This window comes from Pristiophorus japonicus, chromosome 2 (assembly GCF_044704955.1).
Source record: "Pristiophorus japonicus isolate sPriJap1 chromosome 2, sPriJap1.hap1, whole genome shotgun sequence".
In the NCBI taxonomy this organism is placed as follows: domain Eukaryota; kingdom Metazoa; phylum Chordata; class Chondrichthyes; family Pristiophoridae; genus Pristiophorus; species Pristiophorus japonicus.
In genome coordinates this window covers 94710301-94734992 of record NC_091978.1, presented here as the reverse complement: position 1 = coordinate 94734992, position 24692 = coordinate 94710301, and the positions used below count along the sequence as shown (strand labels likewise).

At 44.1% G+C, this 24692-nt stretch overlaps 1 protein-coding gene across 2 annotated transcripts in view; it reads right to left on the bottom strand.

The window, feature by feature from the left end:
* pik3c3 (phosphatidylinositol 3-kinase, catalytic subunit type 3) overlaps positions 1-24692 on the bottom strand; it is a 155846-nt gene that overhangs the window by 28381 nt on the left and 102773 nt on the right. For both annotated transcript variants that reach the window (XM_070868410.1, XM_070868411.1), the window contains 3 exons: positions 23432-23501; positions 8394-8458; positions 4131-4215 (listed from right to left, as the gene is read on the bottom strand). In XM_070868410.1, the coding sequence (XP_070724511.1) occupies positions 4131-4215; positions 8394-8458; positions 23432-23501 (220 nt within the window). The remainder of the gene's footprint in view (positions 1-4130; positions 4216-8393; positions 8459-23431; positions 23502-24692) is intronic.

The following is a 24692-nucleotide window of genomic DNA, read 5'->3' as shown; positions in this document are numbered from 1 at the left end:
ACATGGCTTGAGGAGTGGTGCAAGAGGGAGGGGTTCAAATTCCTGGGACATTGGAACCGGTTCTGGGGGAAATGGGACCAGTACAAACCGGACGGTCTGCACTTGGGCAGGACTGGAACCAATGTCCTAGGGGGAGTGTTTGCTAGTGCTGTTGGGGAACAGTTAAACAAACATGGCAGGTGGATGGGAACCTATGCAGGGAGACAGAGAGAAATAAAATAGAGGCAGAAGCATGAGATAGAAAGAAGAATAGTAAAAGTGGAGGGCAGAGAAACCCAAGGCAAAAACAAAAAGGGCCAGATTACAGAATAATTCGAAAGGGGCAAAGTGTGTTAAAAAGACGAGCCTGAAGGCTCTGTGCCTCAATGCGAGGAGTATTCGAAATGAGGTGGACGAATTAACTGCGCAGACAGCAGTTAACAGATATGATGTAATTGGCATCATGGAGACATGGCTCCAGGGTGACCAAGTCTGGGAACTCAATATCCAGGGGTATTCAACATTTAGGAAGGATAGGCAGAGAGGAAAAGGAGGTGGGGTGGCATTGCTGGTTAAAGAGGAAATTAATGCAATAGGAAGGAGGGATATTAGCCTGGATGTGGAATCGGTATGGTTGGAGCTGCAGAATTCCAAAGGGCAGAAAACGTTAGTGGGAGTTGTGTACAGACCACCAAACAGTAGGAGAGAGCTTGGGGGACAGCATCACACAAGAAATAAGGGATGTGTGCAATAAAGGTACAGCAGTGATCATGGACAACTTTAATTTACATATTGATTGGGCTAACCAAACTGGTAGCAATGGGGTGGAGGAGGATTTCCGAGAGTGTATTAGGCATGGTTTTCAAGACCAATATGTCGAGGAACCAACCAGAGAGCTGGCCATCCTAGACTGCGTGATGTGTAATGAGAAGGGATTAATTAGCAATCTTGTTGTGCGAGGCCCCTTGGGGAAGAGTGGTAGAATTCTTCATTAAAATGGAGATTGACAAAGTTAATTCAGAAACTAGGATCCTGAACTTAAGGAAAGTAATTTCGACGGTATGAGGCGTGAATTGGCTAGGTTACACTGGCAAAGGATACTTAAAGAGTTGACGTTGGAGAAGCAATGGCAAACATTTAAAGATCACATGGATGAACTTCAGCAATTGTACATCCCTATCTGGAGTAAAAATAAAATGGGGAAGGTGGCTCAACCATGGCTAACAAGGGAAATTAAGGATAGGGTTAAAGCCAAGGAAGAGGCATATAAATTGGCCAGATAAAGCAACAATCTGAGGACTGGGAGAAATTTAGAATTCAACAGTGGAGGACTAAGGTTTTAATTAAGAGGGGGAAAATAGATTATGAGAGGAAGTTTGCAGGGAACATAAAAACTGACTTCTATAAATATGTGAAGAGAAAAAGATTAGTGAAGACAAATGTAGGTCCCTTGCAGTCAGATTCAGGTGAATTTATAATGGGGAACAAAGAAATGGCAGACCAACTGAACAAATACTTCGGTTCTGTCTTCACTAAGGAAGACACAAATAACCTTCCGAATGTACTAGGGGACAGTGGGTCTAGTGAGAAAGAGGAACTGAAGGATATCCTTATTAGGCAGGAAATTGTGTTAGAGAAATTGATGGGATTGAAGGCTGATAAATCTCCGGGACCTGATAGTCTACATCCCAGAGTACTTAAGGAAGTGGCCCTAGAAATAGTGGATGCATTGGTGATCATTTTCCGACAGTCTATCGACTCTGGATCAGTTCATATGGACTGGAGGGTAGCTAATGTAACACCACTTTTTAAAAAAGGAGGGAGAGAAAACGGGTAATTATAGACTGGTGAGCCTGACATCAGGAGTGGGGAAAATGTTGGAATCAATCATTAAGGATGAAATAGCAGCGCATTTGGAAAGCAGTGATAGGATCGGACCAAGTCAGCATGGATTTATGAAAGGGAAATCATGCTCGGCGAATCTTCTGGAATTTGTTGAGGATGTAACTAGTAGAGTGGACAAGGGAGAACCAGTAGATGTGGTGTACTTGGACTTTCAAAAGGCTTTTGACAAGGTCCCGCACAAGAGATTGGTGTGCAAAATCAAAGCGCGTGGTATTGGGGGTAATGTACTAACGTGGATAGAGAACTGATTGGTAGACAGGAAGCAGAGAGTCGGGATAAACGGGTCCTTTTCAGAATGGCAGGCAGTGACTAGTGGGGTGCCGCAGGGCTCAGTGCTGGGACCCCATCTCTTTACAATATACATTAACAATTTAGATGAAGGAATTGAGTGGAATATCTCCAAGTTTGTGGATGACACTAAACTGGGTGGCGGTGTGAGCTGTGAGGAAGACACTCAGAGGCTGCAGGGTGACTTGGACAGGTTATGAGAGTAGGCAAATGCATGGCAGATGCAGTATAATGTGGATAAATGTGAGGTTATCCATTTTGGGGGCAAAAACACGAAGGCAGATTATCTGAATGGCGGCAGATTAGGAAAAGAGGAGGTGCAACGAGACCTGGGTGTCATGGTTCATCAGTCACTGAAAGTGGGCATGCAGGTACAGTAGGTGGTGAAGAAGGCAAATGGTATGTTGGCCTTCATAGCTAGGGGATCTGAGTATAGGAGCAGGGAGGTCTTACTGCAGTTGTACAGGGCCTTAGTGAGGCCTTACCTGGAATATTGTGTTCAGTTTTGGTCTCTTAATCTGAGGAAGGACGTTCTTGCTATTGAGGGAGTGCAGCGAAGGTTCACCAGACTGATTCCAGGGATGACTGGACTGTCATGTGAGGAGAGACTGGATCAACTGGGCCTTTATTCACTGGAGTTTAGAAGGATGCGAGGGGATCTCATCGAAACATATAAGATTCTGATGGGACTGGACAGGTTAGATGCAGGAAGAATGTTCCCGATGTTGGGGAAGTCCAGAACCAGAGGACACAGTCTAAGGATAAGGGGTAGGCCATTTAGGACTGAGACGAGGAGAAACTTCTTCACTCAGAGTTGTTAATCTATGGAATTTCCTGCCGCAGAGAGTTGTTGATGCATGTTCATTGGATATATTCAAGAGGAAGTTAGATACGGCTCTTACAGCTAAGGGGTCAAGGGGTATGGAGAGAAAGCAGGAAAGGGGTAGTGAGGGAATGATCAGCCATGATCTTATTGAATGGCGGTGCAGGTTCAAAGGACCGAATGGCCTACTCTTGCACCTATTTTCTCTCTTTCTATTTTCACTGCAGCCGAAGCAATGGCTTATCCAGGTTTGTCAGTCACTGTTTTTGTACTTTATACCTTTGTTTTAAAAAAAAAACAGCTTTATCAACAAAGACTTGGGAATCTGAAGCGTTCCATTTAACACCATCATTTACATTTCATATTATTTCTATCAAAATTCATCACTTCACATTTCTCTGCATTAAAATTTATCTGGCATCTATCTGCCCAAACAGCTAACCTGCATGTCCTGAAATCCCTGCATTCCTCTTCAGAGTTAACCATGCTCTCTATTTTTGGTGTTATCTACAAATCTTCTAATTGTGTCCTCTATACTTGTTCAGATAATTTACAACAACATTGGTTCCAAAGCTGATTCCTGGGAACGCTACTGTTTACATCTTCCAGTACAAATAAAAACATCCATTAGCCACCAATACAAAAGCAAAATACTGCAGATGCTGGAATCAGAAATAAAAATAGAAAATGCTGGAAATTTCAGAACTGTTCTGACAAAGGGTCATCGATCCGAAATGTTCACTCTGTTTCTCTCCACAGATTGAGATTTCCAGCATTTTCTGTTTTTATAATCCATTAGCCACTACTGCTTTCTGTCTTTTAACCACCTTCCTATCCATGCCACATTCTCTTTAAATACTGTGTGCCATACATTTGGTCAAGTCTGCTATGTGGCACTATATCAAATGCCTTTTGAAAATCCATATATACAAAAACAACCATAGCATCCTTTTTCTTCAAAGGACTGTATGTAACATTCTATTGAATGGGTTATACTTGAGTTACTGCATTGGTGGGAGTTTAGAACCTTGCCCAAAATGCAGAAAGAATGAAATTTTCCCTTTACCACAAATTACCACATCAGACATAATAGTCTATTAGAATAATTTGTTTTCTGTTCATCATGGTTACTTACCACAGCTTTTAACATATGTGTCCATAACTTCAGCACTGATGCCAGAGGGCCCTTTTTCACTGGGTGCATGTTTTCTGAAAAAGTTCTAGAAAATATAGAATTGAAGGCATTAGCTAACAAGAATTTCCAAGCCTGTTTTTTGGATTAAGAGCTCATTTTCTACCTCCTTTAAAAATAGAGATTTTTGTCATTGCATATACATCAAAAGAATTTATGTATTTGGATTCCTTAGTACATAATTAGCACGATCAGTAGTGTACAGTCACTGGATTAGTGTTGCAAAGTTGATTTAAAAAAAATTAAACCCAAGTCCAACAAGCTGCCTCAGCCCCTTTCCCTGCACTGCTCCCAGCACAGACAAGAAACCTGGATGTAGCAATGCACTTCTCTCAAACGGCACTGTGCAATCCAAGTGCGGATAGCTATATTTCTTTTTAAAGATAATAAAATAAAATTGTACTTAGAGTTAAAAAAGTACCTCTTCTGGAAAAAAAAAGTTGAAAATAATTGTAATTATTATACGAATCAGTACACAGGCAGTAAACACGTCAGCTAATATTTGTAATTGCAGACACGTTCGTCCCAATTTTCTTACTAACTTGCACTGTATTCAAGTTTATAAAAATCAAATACAATAGACGATTTGCTGAAAAAATACTTTAAAATGGAAAACAATTCTGTCAAAGAATATAAGGGCAAAAGTGCCCCGTGGCCTATCCGGGGACACTAATCATCCTGGCCTGGGTCAGTTAACGCCTCGGGTGGAAGTCCCATCCCTGGTGTGAAATTGCTTCTTTGTCACCCGGAAACGAGATGGAGCGCTGTCTCGGGTGCTCCGACTCGCATCGGGGGGGCGCTCCTGAGGCGGTATCGCGGCGCTGAGGCCAGTGCAACGCAGGCTACTCTGCGTAGCGCTGATGTACCACACCGCCCCTCCGGGAGGGTCGCTGCGGACTCTGCAGTCCCTTTGGTGGGTGCGCATGGCAATTACATCATTGCCAAAATGCAGGGCGCGGCACTAACTGCCAATTGCCCTCAATTTCAGTCGAGGAGCCACTGCCACCCGCTAACGGGGCACAGAAAAGAGGTAATTTTGGCCCTCATGTATTTTCTGTCTTAGTATTTACAAAATTGCAATGCTAGCATTCTAGGAACATTTAGAGATTGTTCACGAAATGGCTTTGGAACAGCAATGATACACATATAATTGTGAAGTTGAAAATTTATTCAGTAAATTTATTTGAAAATTTTCTTCACTTCCTTGACTTTTGAAAAGGTACAACAATAGCATCTTTAATGTAGTAAAACTTCCAAGGCACTTCACAGGAGTATTACAAGACAAAAATTTGACACCGAGCTACATAAGAAATGACGGCAGATTACCAAAAGTTTGGTCAAAGAAGGTTAGGTTTTAAGGAGCGTCTTAAAGGAGGAAAGAGAGGTAGAGAGGCGGCAAAATTTAGGGAGGGCGTTCCAGAGCTTAGGGCCAAGGCAACAGAAGGTAGGGCCACCAATAATTGAACAATTGATATCAGGATTGCTCAAGAGGGCAGAATTTGAGGAGCACAGTTATCTTGGGGGGTCGTGAGGCTGGAGGAGATTACAGAGATAGGGAGGGGTGAGACCATGGAGGGATTTGTAAACAAGGATGAGAACTGAGGCATTGCTTAACTGGGAGCCAATGTAGGTCAGTGAGCACAGGGGTAATGGGTGAACGGGACTAGGTGTGAGTTAGGACACGGGCAGCCAAGTTTTGGATGACCTTAAGTTTACCTAGGGTAGAATGTGGGAGGCCAGCCAGTAGTGCACTGGAGTAGTCAAGTGTAGAGGGAAGGCATGTATGAGGGTTTTAGCAGATGAGCTGAGGCGGGGTGGGGTGGAGATGGGCAAGGAGCCGAGGATCGTGCCCGGGTTTTCGCCATGGAGGGTCAAAACGCGGCAAAAGCCCGGTCGCAAACCAACCAAAAATCCAGCCCCAAGGCTGCAAACAGTCTGGTTCAGCCTTAAATAGATGCTAGGGAGAGGGATAGAGTCAATGGCTAAGGAACAAAGTTTGTGGCGGGAACCAAAGTCAATGGCTTCGGTCTTTCCAATATTTAATTACATTACTTGACACTTTAGTAGCTTAGCTTTGCATTTTTAAGTAATTGTTAGGGGCACTGCTATGTACATAGCTGGCACCCAGTTTAAGCTATTTTATGGAAGGGTTGGGGAAGAAAGGAAAAGACAAAGCTCTTTCCACTTAAAGGGGACTCTCTACTAACTAAACACCACTTAAACCGGTAGGTAACACCAACGTATAGATGCAAAATTGAATACATTTACAGCTCTCCTAGGTTAATTTACATATGAAAAAGCAGCTGAGAGAAACCATTCAATAGTTATTTGGCAAGTTAGTGTTTGGTCAGTCAGATAATTTATCTTGCCTTCAGCAAAACAAGAGATGAAGAATGACATTAAAGATTATTTTGTAGTGATCCACAATCAAAAGACTGAATATATTATAAGACAATTCTTTCCTTCATCTCATTTCAAGTTCGAGGGAGAATTACAAATTTAAACAGAGTCTATCCAGGTTTAAGCAGTCAGTAAGCACCATGTGGCAAGTATTTGAGCTGACCCAGTTTACACGGACTGTAGTGCAGCCAATACAGAAGCTTCAGGTAAGGAGTCAATGCGGTTTGACAAATGAAGTCTGTACTGCTGTTGTGGCAGATCTGTTGCAGCATCAAATTTTTCTAAACCTGCATATTCTGCATTCAGCAGTATTAAGATTTGGAGTTACACAGGAACAGGAGTAGGCCATTTATCCCTTCAAGTCTGTTCAGCCATGATCTCATTGAATAGCAGATCAGTGACCTAACTCCATACACCTGCCTTTGGCCCATATCCCTTCATACCATTGTTTAACAAAAATCTATCAATCTCAGATTTAAAATTAATAATTGACCTAATATTAATTGCCATTTGTGGAAGAGAGTTCCAAACTTTTACCACCCTTTGTGTGTAGACGGGTTTCCTAATTTCACTCCTGAAAGGTCTGGCTCTAATTTTTTAGACTAGACCCCTTTACTCCTAGACTCCCTAACCAGCAGAAATATTTTCTCACTATCTATCCTATCTGTTCCCCTTAATATCTTGAAAACTTCGATCAAGTCACCCGTTAACCTTCTAAATTCCAGGGCATACAATGAGTGTGTGGGTAATCTCTCCTTGTAATTTAATCCTTGAATTCTGGGTATCATTCTGATAAATCTACACTACACTCCCTCCAGGGCCAATATATCTTTCCCAAGGAGTGGTGCCCAGAACCGAAGACAGTACTCAAGGGGTGTGGTCTAACCAGGGGTTTGTATAGCTGAAGCATAACTTTTACCCCCTTATATTCTAGTCCTCTAGCTACATTAGGCCCAGCATTCCATTAGCCTTTTTTATTATTATTCTCTGTACCTGTTCATGATATTTTAATGATCTATCTACTTGGACCCCCAAGTCTCTTTGGACCTCCACTGTTTCTAGCTTTTCACCATTTTGAGATCACTGTGTTCTATCCTTTTTAGGTCCAGTGAATGATTTCACATTTGCCTACATTGTAATCCATTTGTCACGAGTTTTCCCATTCACTTAATCTATTCATATCTCTTTACAATTTTATGCTTGCATCTACACTGACAATGCCGCCTATCTTTGTGTCATCGGCAAACCTGGATGTGGCTTTCTATCCTGTCATCGAAGTTGTTAATAAATACGGTGAATAGTTGAGGCCCCAGAACAGATAATTGCAGGACACCACTAGTCACATTCTGCCAATTAGAGTACCTGCTCCTTATCCCTACTTCTGTCTCCCGTCATTCAGCTAATTTCCTACCCAGGTCAATAGTTTGCCTTCAATTCCATGAGCTACAACTTTAGCTAAACAGTCTCTTATGAGGGATGTTATCAAATGCCTTCTGGAAGTCCATACAAATAACATTCAGACATTCCCCTATCCACTATTTAATCACCAATTCAAACAATTCAATCAGGTTCGTCAGGCATGAACCACCATTACAAATCCAAATTGCTGTTACGGGATGTAGACCATAGATAAGGTAATTGCATAAATTCGACCTGGAGTAATTCTACTTAACCTGAATTAATATAGTTTGAGATAACATATAGCATGGAGCCTTCAACTGAAATTCAATTATTAGTTCCCTTATTTCTGAAAAAAGCAGATTTAGAACAGAGATCTGATCATTACATGTCAAGTTATTTTTTTACCTGTATACTTCCTTCTGTAGCCAATACTTCAGCAACAGGCACAGATTGAATAAACTGCATGAAGCCTGAAGAACAGAGTGAAAATATGATAGAATAAAATTAGGCCAACGTATTGTTATAATGTATTAGATAGCAAAAAAACTAACCATACCCATCCAATACATAGTCTCAATTTGATTATTTAACAACCAAGGCCAGTATAATATATATTTTTAAATTAACGCAAAGCAGTTTTGATTAAGCATCAACACAAAGTATAACCTGGGACTCAGGTCAGCACTCTTACTCCTCAGTGCAAGTTAAGACTTCTGGTAGGTAGTCTCATCATTTGGGCTTCACTCTATCTGAAGCATCACATCAGCTCAGTACAAAACCAAGTTTAAAAGTATCTAGGCATTTTTCTGAACCACTTGAACTTTTTAAACTTAGCATGAAATCTGTGTGTAAGGATACACCAATACTCAATATAAATGTACTTAAAATCTGCCAAGTGCCATATTTCTCAGCTTATTTTTGCTTTACTAGGAATCATGTGTCCAATGCAGTACCAATATCTTTCCCAAGCTTAGTGAAAGCAGATAGCATGGTAAAACTGCCCGCTCATATTGTTCTTGAAATGGAAGTAAGCGAAGCACAACAATTTAAATACACAGTTGTCATGTATTGATGCTTGGGGTCACTAGGCACCGGGGGCGCCACTGTCGGAGGTCATAGGGCTGTACGCGCATGTGTGCGGGCCCTGGTATATAAGTGCTGGTAACATGTCTTGTAGTCGCTTTGGGCGCGAATAAAGTGGACCAGGTTTACACCCGAGTGAGTTTACAGTAACAAGTCTTTTGAGTCATTATATACATAACATTTGGCGACGAGGTAACTTAAGAACCTTCGCATACACAATGGGCACTATTGGAATTCTGGAGAGATTCGTGGATGGCAAGGATTAAGTGGATTTTATTGAGAGTATTTTGTGGCTAAGAACATAGCGGGAGATGATGACGCAGTTAGGTGCCAGGCGGTTTTCCTCACGGTTTGTGGTTCAAGAATATATGGCCTCATGAAGAATCTGCTCTCGCCTGCACGTCCAACGGACAAAGGGCCAAACGAGGGGATAATCATATCACGCTATCGCTTCTACACACGTTCGTGCTGAGGGCCAGGATGTGTCGGGATTCGTTGCCGACCTGCGACGTCTTGCTGAGCTGTGTAAATTCGGGAACGCGTGGAAGACATGCTGCGAGATTTCTTCGTGATAGTCATCAACCATGATGTGATTCTCCAGAAGTTATTGGCTGCAGAGACGCTGGATGTGAGCAAGGCCATCGCGACTGCCCAGGCATGCATGACGACTGATAATTTGAGGCAGCTATCATCGAAAAGTCGGAGCACCACGGCAAATACTGTAAACAAGATTGTGTGGTAGTCTGGCACAGCTGCTTATGGCAGGGCCTACTCGATTGCTTACGTGAAACCTGTAGCTGCTCAAAGTCCGCCAACTGGTATGAATCCTATTTCACCCTGTTGGCATTGTGGGGGCAATCATCGGCCTCATCAGTGTCGGTTTAGGCGGTACATCTGTAAAGGCTGTTCCAAAGTGGGGCATCTTCAGCGGATGTGCCCACAATTGAGCACGCGTGCTGTCGCTCAGCACATTGGTGATGACGACCAGCCGAGTGCTGGCTTGGATGCACAACCCAAGGAGGAAGTGTATGGTCTGTATTCGTTCTTGGGAAAGAGCTAGTCGATAATGGTTAATGTGAAACTGAATTGTGTGCCAGTATCGATGGAGCTGGACACTGGTGCGAGTCAGTCGATAATGAGCCAAAGGACATTTGACAAGCTGTGGGACACTGAGGCAGTGAAGCCTAAGCTGAGTCCAGTCAATGCCAAGTTGCGTACGTAACACTAAGGAACTCATACCGGTGATTGGCAGTGCAGTCGTCAAGATGTCATATGATGGTGTGGTTCATGATCTTCCGTTATGGATAATTCCAAGCAATGGTCCAACGCTGTTCGGCAGGAATTGGCTCGAGAAAATCAAGTGGAATTGGAACTATATCAAAGCGTTGTCATCGGTGGATGACACTTCATGTGATCAAGTTTTGAAGAAGTTTCCTTCTTTGTTTGAACCGGGCAGTGGATATTTTACGGGAGCCAAGCTGCTGATTCATCCGGATTCTGATGCAAGGCCTGTCGATCATAAAGCTCAGTCTGTTCCCTACATGATGAGGGAGAAGGCTGAAATTGAGCTTGATAGATTCCAATGTGAATGGGTCATATCACTGGTCGAGTTTAACGAGTGGGCCAATCCTATTGTTCCTGTGCTGAAGAGTGATGGCACTGTTAGGGTTTGTGGAGACTACAAGGTTACAATTAACCGATTTTTGAAAAAAGATCAGTATCCGTTACCGAAGACTGATGATCTGTTCGTCATGCTAGATGGTGGAAAGTCATTCAATAAACTGGATCCGACGTCGGCCTATATGACACAGGAGCTTGTCGATACTTCGAAGAAACTTACCTGCATCAACAGCCATAAAGGACTGTTTGTCTACAACAGGTGTCCTTTTGGAATTCGTTCAGCTGCAGCCATATTTCAGAGGAATATGGAACGTCTACTAAAGTCCATCCCGAGAACTGTTGGGTTTCAAGATGACATTCTGATCACAGGTCGCGACACCGCTGAACATCTGAACAACCGTGAGGAAGTTCTACATCGACTGGACAAAGTGGGACTCAGGCTGAAACGTTCAAAGTGTGTCTTCATGGCACCTGAAGTTGAATTCCTGGGGAGGAAGATTGCTGCTGATGGCATCAGGCCTACGGATTCGAAAAACAAGGCCATCAAAAATGCACCCAGGCCTCAGAATGTGACGGAGCTGCGTTCATTCCTTGGGCTACTCAACTACTTCGGTAATTTTTTACCCAGATTGAGCACTTTACGAGAGCTACTGCACATGCTGCTCAGAAAAGGTGACGACTGGATCTGGGGTATATCTCAAGATAGAGCTTTTCAGAAAGCTAAGAATCTGTTCTGTTCAAACAGGCTGCTGGTTCACTATGATCCGTGTAAGCGTCTTGTATTGGCTTGTGATGCTTCATCATATGGGGTTGGCTGTGTATTCCAACAAACAAATGAGTCGGGTAAACTACAACCTGTTGCATATGCTTCGCGAAGTTTGTCGCAAGTGCAAGAGCTTACAGCATGGTAGAAAAAGCAGCTTTGGCCTGTGTGTATGGGGTAAAAAAAATGCATCAGTACCTGTTTGGCCTTCTCTTTCAACTTGAAACGGATCACAAGCCTATGATTGTGCTATTCGTCACAGACCGGGCACTGAGAATTGTGCCGATGCACTGAGTCATCTGCCTTTGCCCACTCCAGATATGGAGATGCCTCAACCTGCAGATCTACTGTTAGTAATAGAAGCTTTTGAGAGTGAAGGTACCCCTGTCACTTCTCAACAAGTTAGGATCTGGACCAGCCATCGGTAGTAAAACATTGTGTCCTCAGTGGTGATTGGTCTGCAATACCCATGGAGGTGTGTGATGAGACCAAACCTTACAACCGTCACAAAGATGAACTGTCCATTCAGTCAGATTGTCTACTGTGGGGAAATCATGTTGTTATGCCCATGAAAGGCAGAGAAAAATTTGCACGTGAACTACATAGCACTCATCCTGGCATTGTCAAGATGAAAGCCATTGCCTGGGCTCATGTTTGGTGGCCTGGAATGGACTCTAATCTGGAATCATGTGTGCATCAGTGCAATACTTGCATGCAGCTATGTGAAGTACCAACGGAATCTCCACTGAGTCTTTGGTCGTGGCCATCAAAACCATGGTCGAGGATACACATCAATTTTGCAGGCCCTTTCCTGGGAAAGATGTTTTCTGTTGTGGTGGAAGTATATTTAAAGTGGATAAAGTGTATTATGATGTCATCCAGTACGTCCACAGCTACCATTGAGAGCCTTCGTGTCATGTTTTCTATTCACGGTTTGCCTGAAATTGTTGTGAGCGACAACGGATCTTGCTTCACAAGTCTGGAGTTTCAAGAGTTCATGAAACTCCATGGTATTAAATATGAGGCCAGCCCCATTCAAACCTGCTTCTAATGGTCAAGCAGAGCGTGCTGTTCAAATGATCAAGCAGAGCATGAAACGTGCAACTCAGGGTTCACTGCAGACTTGTTTGTCACGCATATTGCTTAGTTACAGGACAAGACCTCACATGTTTATCGGGGTCTCCCCTGCTGAACTACTGATGGTGAAGTCTCAAGACCCAGCTCTCTTGTTCATCCCGATTTGAATTAGTGTGTTGAAAACAGACGTCAAAGTCAGCAATTGTATCATGATCGTGCTGCTGTGTCACATGATAGTTCTGTCAATGATCCGGTTTATGTATTGAACTATATGGTCAAGGTCCAAAAATGGATCGCCGGTACTGTCACAGCCAAGGAGGGTAGCAGAGTGTTTATTGTCGTGCTCAAGAATGGGCAAACATGCAGGAAACATGATGATCAAGTGAAACTGCGGCACACGGATGAGCTGGAACTGCTCGAGGAAGATGCTGTCAGTGACCAACCAACCAATGGTTATTCATCAGAGGACTTTGCTATCATTACCGAACCTGGACTTTCAGTCTCTGAGATGGTCATTACCACTCCCATCAGATCGGCTACTCAGCCTCCAGTCATAACTGACTCCGAACACTCGCCCAGAACTGGAGTTGAACTGAGACGATCAACCCAGACTGTTTTAATTTGTAAAGAGACTGATACTAAGATCTTGAAGGGGGATGTTGTTCTGTATTGGTGCTTGAGGTCACTAGACACCAAGGGGCGCCACTGTCGGAGGTCATCAGGCTGTATGCGCGGGTCCTGGTATATAAGTGCTGGTACCATGTCTTGTAGTCACTTTGGGTGTGAATAAAGTGGACCAGGTTTACACCCGAGTGAGTTGACAGTAACAAGTTTTTTTGAGACATTATGCACAACAGTTCTGCTCACTGGTCTGTTTACTGTCAGAAGAGCACCGGTGGAATGGTGAGCTTCATTAGAATTGTGTAGGCTGTACAACAAGCTGCCTAAGTAGTTAATTCTGCTTAAAACAAAATCTACACCTATAGTAAACAATCGTACATTATCTTTTCAGTCTTTCGGAAACCCATTACTGCCACAGTGCAGTTTTAAACATTTTTGAGTGACTCTTGCAATTAATGCAACAACTTGCATTTATCTATTGCCTTTAAAGTAGTAAAATGTCCAAAGGTACTTCACAGGAGCATAACATGACAAAACTTAAGGCCAAGCCAAAGGAGGAGATTTTTCATCATCATCAGAGGCAGTCCTTAGGAATCGAGGAAGACTTGCTTCCACTCTTGAAGTGAGTTTCTCTGGTGGCTGAACAATCCAATACGACAGCCACAGACCCTGTCACAGCTGGAACAGATATTCACCAAGGGAAGGGATGTGTGGGACTGGTTTACCGCACGCTCCTTCCGCTGCCTGCACTTGACCTCTTCACGCTCTCGGAATTGAGATTCGAAGAGCTCAATGCCCTCCCGGATGCACTGTCTCCACCTAGGGCGGTCTTCCACCAAGGACTCCCAGGTATCAGTGGTGATGTCGCACTTTATCAGGGAGGCTTTGAGGGTGTCCTTGTAATGTTTCCACTGCCCACTTTTGGCTCCTTTGCCGTGAAGGAGCTCCGCATAGAGCATTTGCTCAGGAAGTCTCGTGTCTGGCATGAGAATTATGTGGCCTGCTCAGTGAAGCAGGAAAGATAGACAAGAAGGGAAAGGAGGTGGGGTAGCTCTGTTAATAAAGGATGATATCAGGGCAGTTGAGAGAGACGATATTGGCTCTAATGAACAAAATGTTGAATCATTGTGGGTGGAGATTAGAGATAGTAAGGGGAAAAAGTCACTGGTGGGCGTAGTTTTATAGGCCCCCAAATAATAACTTCACGGTGGGGCGGAAAATAATCAGGGGAATAATGGAGGCATGTGAAAAAGGAACAGCAGTAATCATGGGGGATTTTAACCTACATATCGATTGGTCAAATGGAATCGCACGGGGTAGCCTTGAGGAGGAATTCATCGAATCATACGGGATTGTTTCTTAGAACAGCATGTTACAGAACCTACAAGGGAGCAAGCTATCTTAGATCTGGTCCTGTGCAATGAGACAGGAATAATAAACGACCTCCGAATAAAAGATCCTCTCGGAATGAGTGATCACAGTATGGTTGAATTTGGAATACAGATCGAGGGTGAGGAAGTCGTGTCTCAAACGAGCGTACTATGCTTAATACAGTGGGATGAGGGCAGAATTGGCTAAAGTAGACTGGGAACACAGACTAAACGGTGGCACAATTGAGGAACAGTGGAGGACTTTTAAGGAGCTCTTTCATAGTGCTCAACAAAAATATGTTCCAGTGAAAAAGAAGGGCGATAAGAGAAGGGATAACCAGCCGTGGATAACCAAGGAAATAAAGGAGAGTATCAAATTAAAAACCAATGCGTATAAGGTGGCCAAGGTTAGTGGGAAACTAGAAGACTGGGAAAATTTTAAACGACAGCATAGAATGACTAAGAAAGCAATAAAGAAAGTAAAGATATATTACAAAAGTAAACTTGCGCAAAACATAAAAACAGACAGAGTGACTAAAGTAAATGTTGGTCCCTTAGAAGATGAGAAAGGAGATTTAATAATGGGAAATGTGGAAATGGCTGAGACCGTAAACAATTATTTTGCTTTGGTCTTCACAGTGGAAGACACAAAAACCATGCCAAAAATTGCTGGTCACAGGAATGTGGGAAGGGAGGACCCTGAGACAATCACTATCACTAGGGGGGATAGTGCTGGACAGGCTAATGGGACTCAAGGTAGACAAGTCCCCTGGTCCTGATGAAATGCATCCCAGGGTATTAAAAGAGATGGCGGAAGTTATAGCAGATGCATTCGTTATAATCTACCAAAATTCTCTGGACTCTGGGGAGGTACCATCGGATTGGAAAGCAGCTAATGTAACGCCTCTGTTTAAAAAAGGGGGCAGACAAAAGGCAGGTAACTATAGGCCGGTTAGTTTAACATCTGTAGTGGGGAAAATGCTTGAAGCTATCATTAAGGAAGAAATAGCGGGACATCCAGATAGGAATAGTGCAATCAAGCAGACGCAACATGGATTCATGAAGGGGAAATCATGTGTAACTAATTTACTGGAATTCTTTGAGGATATAACGAGCATGGTGGATAGAGGTGTACCGATGGATGTGGTGTATTTAGATTTCCAAAAGGCATTCGATAAGGTGCCACACAAAAGGTTACTGCAGAAGATAAAGGTACACAGAGCGAGAGGAAATGTATTAGCATGGATGGAGAATTGGCTGGCTAACAGAAAGCAGAGAGTCGGGATAAATGGGTCCTCTTCGGGTTGGAAATCGGTGGTTAGTGGTGTGCCACAGGGATCGGTGCTGGGACCACAACTGTTTACAATATACATAGATGACCTGGGGACAGAGTGTAGTGTAACAAAATTTGCAGATGTCACAAAGATTAGTGGGAAAGCGGGTTGTGTAGAGGACACAGAGAGGCTGTAAAGAGATTTAGATAGGTTAAGCGAATGGGCTACTGTTTGGCAGATGGAATACAATGTCAGAAAATGTGAGGTCATCCACCTTGGGGAAAAAAAACAATAAAAGGAAATATTATTTGAATGGGGAGAAATTACAACATGCTGCGGTGCAGAGGGACCTGGGGGTCCTTGTGCATGAATCCTAAAAGGTTAGTTTGCAGGTGCAACAGGTAATCAGGAAGGCGAATGGAATGTTGGCCTTCATTGCGAGAGGGTGGAGTACAAAAGCAGGGAGGTCCTGCTGCAACTGTATAGGGTATTGGTGAGGCCGCACCTGGAGTACTGTGTGCAGTTTTGGTCACCTTACTTAAGGAAGAATATACTAGCTTTGGAGGGGGTACAGAGACAATTTACTAGGCTGATTCCGGAGATGAGGGGGTTACCTTATGATGATAGATTGAGTAGACTGGGTCTTTACTCGTTGGAGTTCAGAAGGATGAGGGGTGATCTTATAGAAACATTTAAAATAATGAAAGGGATAGACAAGATAGAGGCAGAGAGGTTGTTTCCACTGGTCGGGGAGACTAGAACTAGGGGGCACAGCCTCAAAATACGGGGGAGCCAATTTAAAACCGAGTGAGAAGGAATTTCTTCTCCCAGAGGGTTGTGAGTCTGTGGAATTCTCTGCCCAAGGAAGCAGTTGAGGCTAGCTCATTGAATGTATTCAAATCACAGATAGATAGATTTTTAACCAATAAGGGAATTAAGGGTTATGGGGAGCGGGCGGGTAAGTGGAGTTGAGTCCACGGCCAGATCAGCCATGATCTTGTTGAATGGTGGATCAGGCTCGAGGGGCTAGATGGCCTACTCCTGTTCATAGAAACATAGAAAATAGGTGCAGGAGTAGGCCATTCGGCCCTTCTAGCCTGCACCGCCATTCAATGAGTTCATGGCTGAACATTCAACTTCAGTACCCCATTCCTGCTTTCTCGCCATACCCCTTGATCCCCCTAGCAGTAAGGACCTCATCTAACTCCTTTTTGAATATATTTAGTGAATTGGCCTCAACAACTTTCTGTGGTAGAGAATTCCACAGGTTCACCACTCTCTGGGTGAAGAAGTTCCTCCGCATCTCGGTCCTAAATGGCTTACCCCTTATCCTTAGACTGTGACCCCTGGTTCTGGACTTCCCCAACATTGGGAACATTCTTCCTGCATCTAACCTGTCTAACCCCGTCAGAATTTTATATGTTTCTATGAGGTCCCCTCTCATTCTTCTGAACTCCAGTGAATACAAGCCCAGTTGATCCAGTCTTTCTTGATAGGTCAGTCCCGCCATCCCGGGAATCAGTCTGGTGAACCTTCGCTGCACTCCCTCAATAGCAAGAATGTCCTTCCTCAGGTTAGGAGACCAAAACTGTGCACCTTCCTAATTCTTATGTTCTTATTATGTTCTTATGAATGTGGTTAGTGCTTTAATGCTGGGGATATTAGCGCGCCTGTCCTCCCAGGGGATTTGCAGGATCTTACAGAGACATCGTTGGTGATATATCGCCAGCGACTTGGTGTCTTCTGTACATCGTCCATGCCTCAGCCATACAGGAGGGCAGGTATTACTACAGCCCTGTAGACCATGAGCTTTGGTGGTAGATTTGAGGGCCTGGTCTTTGAACACTCTCTTCCTCAGGCGGCTGAAGGCTGCACTGGCACACGGCAGGCAGCGTTGAATCTCCGCACCAATGTCTGCTCTTGTTGATAAGAGACTCTTGAGGTATGGGAAATGGTCCACGTTGCCGAGCGCTGCGCCGTGAATCTTGATGACTGGGGGACAGTGCTGTGCGGCGAGGACAGGCTGGTGGAGGACCTTTGCCTTACAGATGTTAAGCGTAAGGCCCATGCATTCATATGTCTTGGTGAATACATCGATTATATCCTGGAGTTCAGCCTCAGAATGTGCACAGACGCTGGCGTCGTCCATGTACTGTAGCTCAACGACAGAGTTTGGGGTGATCTTGGACGTAGGCGGCGTAGGTTAAACAGCTTCCAACTGGTTCTGTAGTTTAGTTCCACTCCAGCGGGGAGCTTCTTGACTGCAAGGTGGAGCATGGCAGCGAGGAAGATTGAGAAGAGGGTTGGAGCGATGACGCAGCCCTGTTTGACCCCGGTCTGGACGTGGATTGGGTCTGTAATGGATCAGTTTGTTAAGGATCACAGCCTGCATGTCGTCGTGGAGCAGGCGAAGGATGTTGACAAACTTTTGGGGGCATGCGAAACGGAGGAGGACGCTCCATCGACCTTCACGGTTGACAGTGTCAAAGGCCTTTGTAAGATTGAAAAAGACCGTGTTATAAGGGCTGGCGCTGCTCCCTACATTTTTCCAGCAGCTGTCGTGCTGTAAAGATCATGTCCGTTGTGCCCCGTCGGGGACGAAATCCGCAGTGTGATTCCGGGAGGAGCTCCTCGGCCACAGGGAGAAGGCGGTTGAGGAGAACTCTCGTGACAATTTTCCCAGTGGCTGATAGCAGGGAGATTGCCCTGTAGTTGCCGCAGTCGGACGTCCTCTTTTTTAAAGATGGTCATGATCACTGCATCTCTGAGATCTGGAGGGAGGAGAGCATGCCGGGAGATGAGAGAGATGAGGTTATGTATCCGTGCCAACAGCGCCTCTGTCATGCTTCAATGCCTCAGCAGGAATTCCATCCAAACCAGTAGCCTTGTTGTTTTTAAGCTGTCCTATGGCTTTGCCCACCCCATGCAACATTGGGGTTTCACCGAGGTGGTGGCGGGCCGCATGTTGCGGGATGGGTTCAAGAACACTCGAGTCAAAGGCAGAGTCTCGATTGAGGAGATCTTCAAAGTGCTCCTTCCAGTGTCTTGATGAGTGTTTCCCCGTTCTTGGCCAGGAGTGGGGTGGGGCCTTGGGAGTTTGGACCGTAGGTGGCCTTGACTGCAATGAAGAATCCTCACATATCGTCGGCCAGTTGTTGTATCTCCTGTGCTTTATCCATCCACCACCTGTTTTTTAGTTCCCGGGTTTTTTGTTGGACCTCATCCTTGAGCCATCTGTAATGTTGCTTTGCTGCTCCAGAGTTGGATTGTTGCTGGAGGCTCAGAAATGCTCTGCTCTGGCGATCTATTAGTTCTTGGATCTCATGATCATTTTCATCAAACCAGTCCTGGTGTGTTCTGGTTGAGTGACCAAGTGTCTCTTCAAAGGCACTTGTCATAGAAGCCTGGAGGACCGACCAAGTGCTGTGGGCATTCAGCATCTCAGGGTCATCAAGGCACGGCAGTTTAGCTGTGAGGCACTGGTTGTATAGGGCTCTCTTAGCTGGGTCTTTAAGTGCCCTGGCACTGACTTTTTTGCGGCACTGCTTCTGCTGTCCCCTCTGCTTTGGGACTATGTTAATGTTGACGATGGATCGGATTAGGCGGTAGTCCATCCAGCAGTCGTTAGCTCCTGTCATGGCGCGGGTGATGCGCACATCCTTGCAATCCCTAGCTTGGACGATGACATAGTCGAGCAGGTGCCAGTGTTTGGAGCGAGGGTGTTGCCATGATGCCTTATATTTGTCCCTCTGGCAGAACAGGGTGTTGGTGATGAGGAGTTCATGCTCTCGACATTTTGTCAGGAATAGGGTACTGCTGGAGTTGGCTTTCCCTGTCTGCCAATCACGCCTCCCCAGAGGGCTGTGTCTTGCCATCCCTGGCATTAAAGTCACCTATGAAGATCAGTTTGTCACCCCTGGGGAGACAGGGCAAGGATGTCTCGAGGTTGGAATAAAAATCCTCTTTCGCCACATCTGTTGCATCGAGTGTTGGGGTGTACGCACTGATGACTGTGGCGCATTGGTTCCGGGATAGGGTAATACGAAGAGTCATGAGGCGTTCGTTAACCCCACAGGGGGAGTCTTTGAGATGGTCGACCAACTCATTTTTGACGGCGAAGCTGACTCCATGGAGGCGCGTTCTTCCTCTGGTTTTCCTTTCCAGAAAAAGGTGTAACCTCCACCTTGGTCCTTGAGCCGGCCTTCCCCTGCCCACCAGGTCTCGCTTAGGGCAGCGATGTCGATGTCAAAACGTCCGAGTTCCCGGGTAACTATGGTGGTGCGACGTTCCGGCCTGTTGCTGTTGGAATTTTCCACGAGGGTCCTGACGTTCCAGGTCCTGAACTTCATATTGATGAAGTGGAAGATGCCTATGAGTGAATTCTTTTAACGTGGGGTGGCCGCTGCACACCGGAAACCACACGGGGTTAGCTGAACAAGGTCTTGGTTCAGTGGCAAGGGGGTCCAAGATGACTGGAGACCAGGCACTGCTGTATGAGCCTAGTTGCCTACGGCGAGGTGTTGGCCGCAAGCTCGGCACCGAATAGCGCTATTGAGTTTTCAAGGTTATTTAAAAGTTTCTTAAAAGTTTAAAGAGTTTAAAAGTATTTCCTAATTGTTCAAAAAGTTACTGAGGTTGTTTAAAAAAAATAGAAAAAAGTTCTCCAAGTTGATTAAAATTTTTTTACGTTTTCCGGAATTGTTTAAGAAGTTTAAAAGTTGATTAAAAGTTTAAAAATTGAGTCCCTTTGGCCAGTACAACACCGGCCCCGGAGTCCCTTCGGCTGGTTGGGCTAACCAAACTGGTAACAATACGGTGGAGGAGGATTTCCTGGAGTGTATTAGGGATGGTTTTCTGGACCAATATGTCGAGGAACCAACTAGAGGGCTGGCCATCCTAGACTGGGTGATGTGTAATGAGAAAGGACTAATTAGCAATCTTGTTGTGCGAGGCCCCTTGGGGAAGAGTAACCATAATATCGAAACATAGAAAATAGGTGCAGGAGTAGACCATTCGGCCCTTCGAGCCTGCACTGTCATTCAATAAGATCATGGCTGATCACTCCCTCAGTACCCCTTTCCTGTTTTCTCTCCATACCCCTCGATCCTCTTGGCCGTAAGGGCCATATAATATGGTAGAATTCTTTATTAAGATGGCGAGTGACAGAGTTAATTCAGAGACTAGGGTCCTGAACTTAAGGAAAAGTAACTTCGATGGTATGAGATGTGAATTGGCTAGAATAGACTGGCGAATGACACTTAAAGGGTTGATGGTGGATATACAATGGCAAACATTTAAAGATCACATGGATGAACTTCAACAATTGTACATCCCTATCTGGAGTAAAAACAAAATGGGGAAGGTGGCTCATTCGTGGCTAACAAGGAAAATTAAGGATAGTGTTAAATCCAAAGAAGAGGCATATAAATTGGCCAGGAAAAGCAGCAAACCTGAGGACTAAAAGAAATTTAGAATTCAGCAGAGGAGGACGCAGGATTTAATTAGGAGGGGGGAAATAGAGTAGAAGAGGAAGCTTGCCGGGAACATAAAAACTGACTGCAAAAGATTCTGTAGATATGTGAAGAGAAAACGATTAGTGAAGACAAATGTAGGTCCCCTGCAGTCAGATTCAGGTGAATTTATAAAGGGGAACAAAGAAATGGCAGACAAGTTAAACAAATACTTTGGTTCTGTCTTCACGAAGGAAGACACAAATAACCTTCTGGAAGTACTAGGGGACCGAGGGTCTAGTGAGAAGGAGGAACTGAAGGATATCCTTGTTTGGCAGGAAATTGAGTTAGGGAAATTGATGGGATTAAAGGCCGATAAATCCCCGGGGCCTGATAAGTACTCTGGGATGAAGACTAAGGATGTGGCCCTAGAAATAGTGGATACATTGGTAATCATTTTCCAACAGTGTATCGACTCTGGATCAGTTCCTATGGACTGGAGGGTAGCTAATCTAACACCACTTTTTAAAAAGGAGGGAGAGAGAAAACGGGTAATTATAGACTGGTTAGCCTGACATCAGTAGTGGAGAAAATGCTGGAATCAATTATTAAGGATGAAATAACAGCGCATTTGGAAAGCAGTGACTGGATCGGTCCAAGTCAACATGGATTTATGAAAGGGAAATCATGCTTGACAAATCTTCTGGAATTTTTTCAGGATGTAACTGGTAGAGTTGACAAGGGAGAACCAGTGGATGTGGTGTATTTGAACTTTCAAAAGGCTTTTGACAAGGCCCCACACAAGAGATTGGTGTGCAAAATTAAAGCACATGGTATTGGGGTAATGTACTGACGTGGACAGAGAACTGGTTGGCAGACAGGAAGCAGAGAGTTGGGATAAACGGGTCCTTTTCAGAATGGCAGACAGTGACTAGTGGGGTGCTGCAATGTTCAGTGCTGGGATCCTAGCTATTTACAATATACATTAATGATTTGGATGAAGGAATTGAGTGTACTATCTCCAAGTTTGCAGATGATACTAAACTGGGTGACGGTGAGAGCTGTGAGGAGGACGCCAAGATGCTGCTGGATGACTTGGACAGGTTAGGTGAGTGGGCAAATGCATGGCAGATGCAGTATAAATGTGGATAAATGTGAGGTTATCCACTTTGGGAGCAAAAACACGAAGGCAGATTATCTGAATGGCGGCAGATTAGGAAAAGGGGAGGTGCAACGAGACCTGGGTGTCATGGTACATCAGTCATTGAAAGTTGGCATGCAGGGACAGCAGGCGGTGAAGGCGGCAAATGGTATGTTGGCCTTCATAGCTAGAGGTTTTGAGTATAGGGGCAGGGAGGTCTTACTGTAGTTGTACAGGGACTTGGTGAGGCCTCACCTGGAGTATTGTGTTCAGTTTTGGTCTCCTAATCTGAGGAAGGATGTTCTTGCTATTGAGGGAGTGCAGCGAAGGTTCACCAGACTGATTCTTGGATGGCAGGACTGACAAATGAGGAGAGACTAGATCGACTGGGCCTGTATTCATTAGAGTTTAGAAGGATGAGAGGGATCTCATAGAAACATATAAAATTCTGACAGGACTGGACAGGTTAGATGCAGGAAGAATGTTCCCAATGTTGGGGAAGTCCAAACCAGGGGACATAGTCTGAGGATAAGGGGTAAGCCATTTAGGACTGAGATGAGGAGAAACTTCTTCACTCAGAGTTATTAACCTGTGGAATTCCCTACCACAGACAGTTGTTGATGCCAGTTCATTGGATATATTCAAGAGAGAGTTAGATATGGCCCTTACGGCTAAAGGGATCAAGGGGTATGGAGAGAAAGCAGGAAAGGGGTACTGAGGATTTTCTTGGACATCAGACAATATAGTCGTTTTCAGTACATTTTGAAATGGAATATTGCGAACCATAGGATTTTAACACATAATTGATAAAATCAAAGTATTACATAAAGATAACGACAGAATGTAGGACTTTATAAAGGAAAATAGAAACTAATTCTGGACGATCTACTCCAATTATTCCCCACTCTAACTTTGCTTCATCTGAAAGCTACATTTCGTCCTGATTCTCCATCCACCTCTAGTGCAAACAGAACCATTCCCCTTAATATGATTCCAATAATTCTTGTATATATACAAATCTATTAATTAGGAAAAGTATTTCACCATGTTTGGTACTGGTTGCCAACACCTTGTAGGGCGTCAATTTCAAATCAAGATTTTCTTTCCGTAAAAGCTGCAATAGAAGCAAGATTATACAAGTTTAAAAGACACCTAAAGATTACTACTGTACTACAGTACTTAAAATATAAGACAGCGATATTAGTGACATACAGAGACCCCTCATTCAAGCAGAAATGCCATCAATATTTGCCAATAATATAATTTTTTCATGTTTCAATCAAAGTTCATTTCTTTCCCATTATAAAATGACATAAGCCCCAGAATTCCTGGTGAGCCACTGCACTTCCAGAAGTGAGATAGGGCAGAGCTTCCACTCGCTGACTAAACCCCAATGAAAATCCTTCGGTCAGTGAATTTAAATATTTTGGACATTTTGCCACAGCCACAGTGGGGTGTGAAGAACACATACAGAGGAGGAATGAGACAAAATACAAAGTGCAGAATTCTAAACTGGCCACTGAAAAGGGAAGAGACCCTTTCCTGTCGCAAATATCCCACCCACCCAGATTATATTAAAAAAAAATCACATTCCTAAACCTTAGGAATTATGGAGAGCTATGGTTTCAACAAAACATACAATTTGGGCTGGACTCGGGCGATATTTCCGGCCTCAGTGCTTTTTTTAAATTATTTGTCAGGATCGCTGGGATATCGTCTATTTTAAAAACCGCTAGTTTCATCTTTTTAATTTGGGAGATAGCCTTAGCGATGTCAAATGGGCCTTTGCAATGTATTCAGTCGTGCAAGGCTGGTGTCCATAGCAACGGCCGTTCTGCGCACGTGCGTTTTTTTTTCAGGCAAAGAACTTTTCCCACGAGGGTTGACAGAGAGAACAGGGGAGCTGGTCCCCATCAATAACATAATAGAACCTTTCTTTTATTATACACCATGTTGCTTTATAAATTAAAATCCATCAGCCAACTAAGGTGAACTCCATTTCCTTCCTCATGGGATGACATACCCTAGTTCTGCTTCCATTTGTACTGTGGACCAGAGGGGAAAAAAAATCCATGATTAATATTAACCCTGACATTACAGCAATGTACTTGTATGTAACTTTTCTCATTTTATTCTCCCATCTCTATTCTGCAGCATGTGATTAGTGATCAATACTGGAGGAGAAATTACAGGCCCATCACGATAAATGCCCTTAATTTTTCCTCAACAAATATAAATGTGATTAGATGATTGGCAAGAGTCAAAAAGGCCCTTAAAACCATTCACAAATGATTCTGACAGCCTT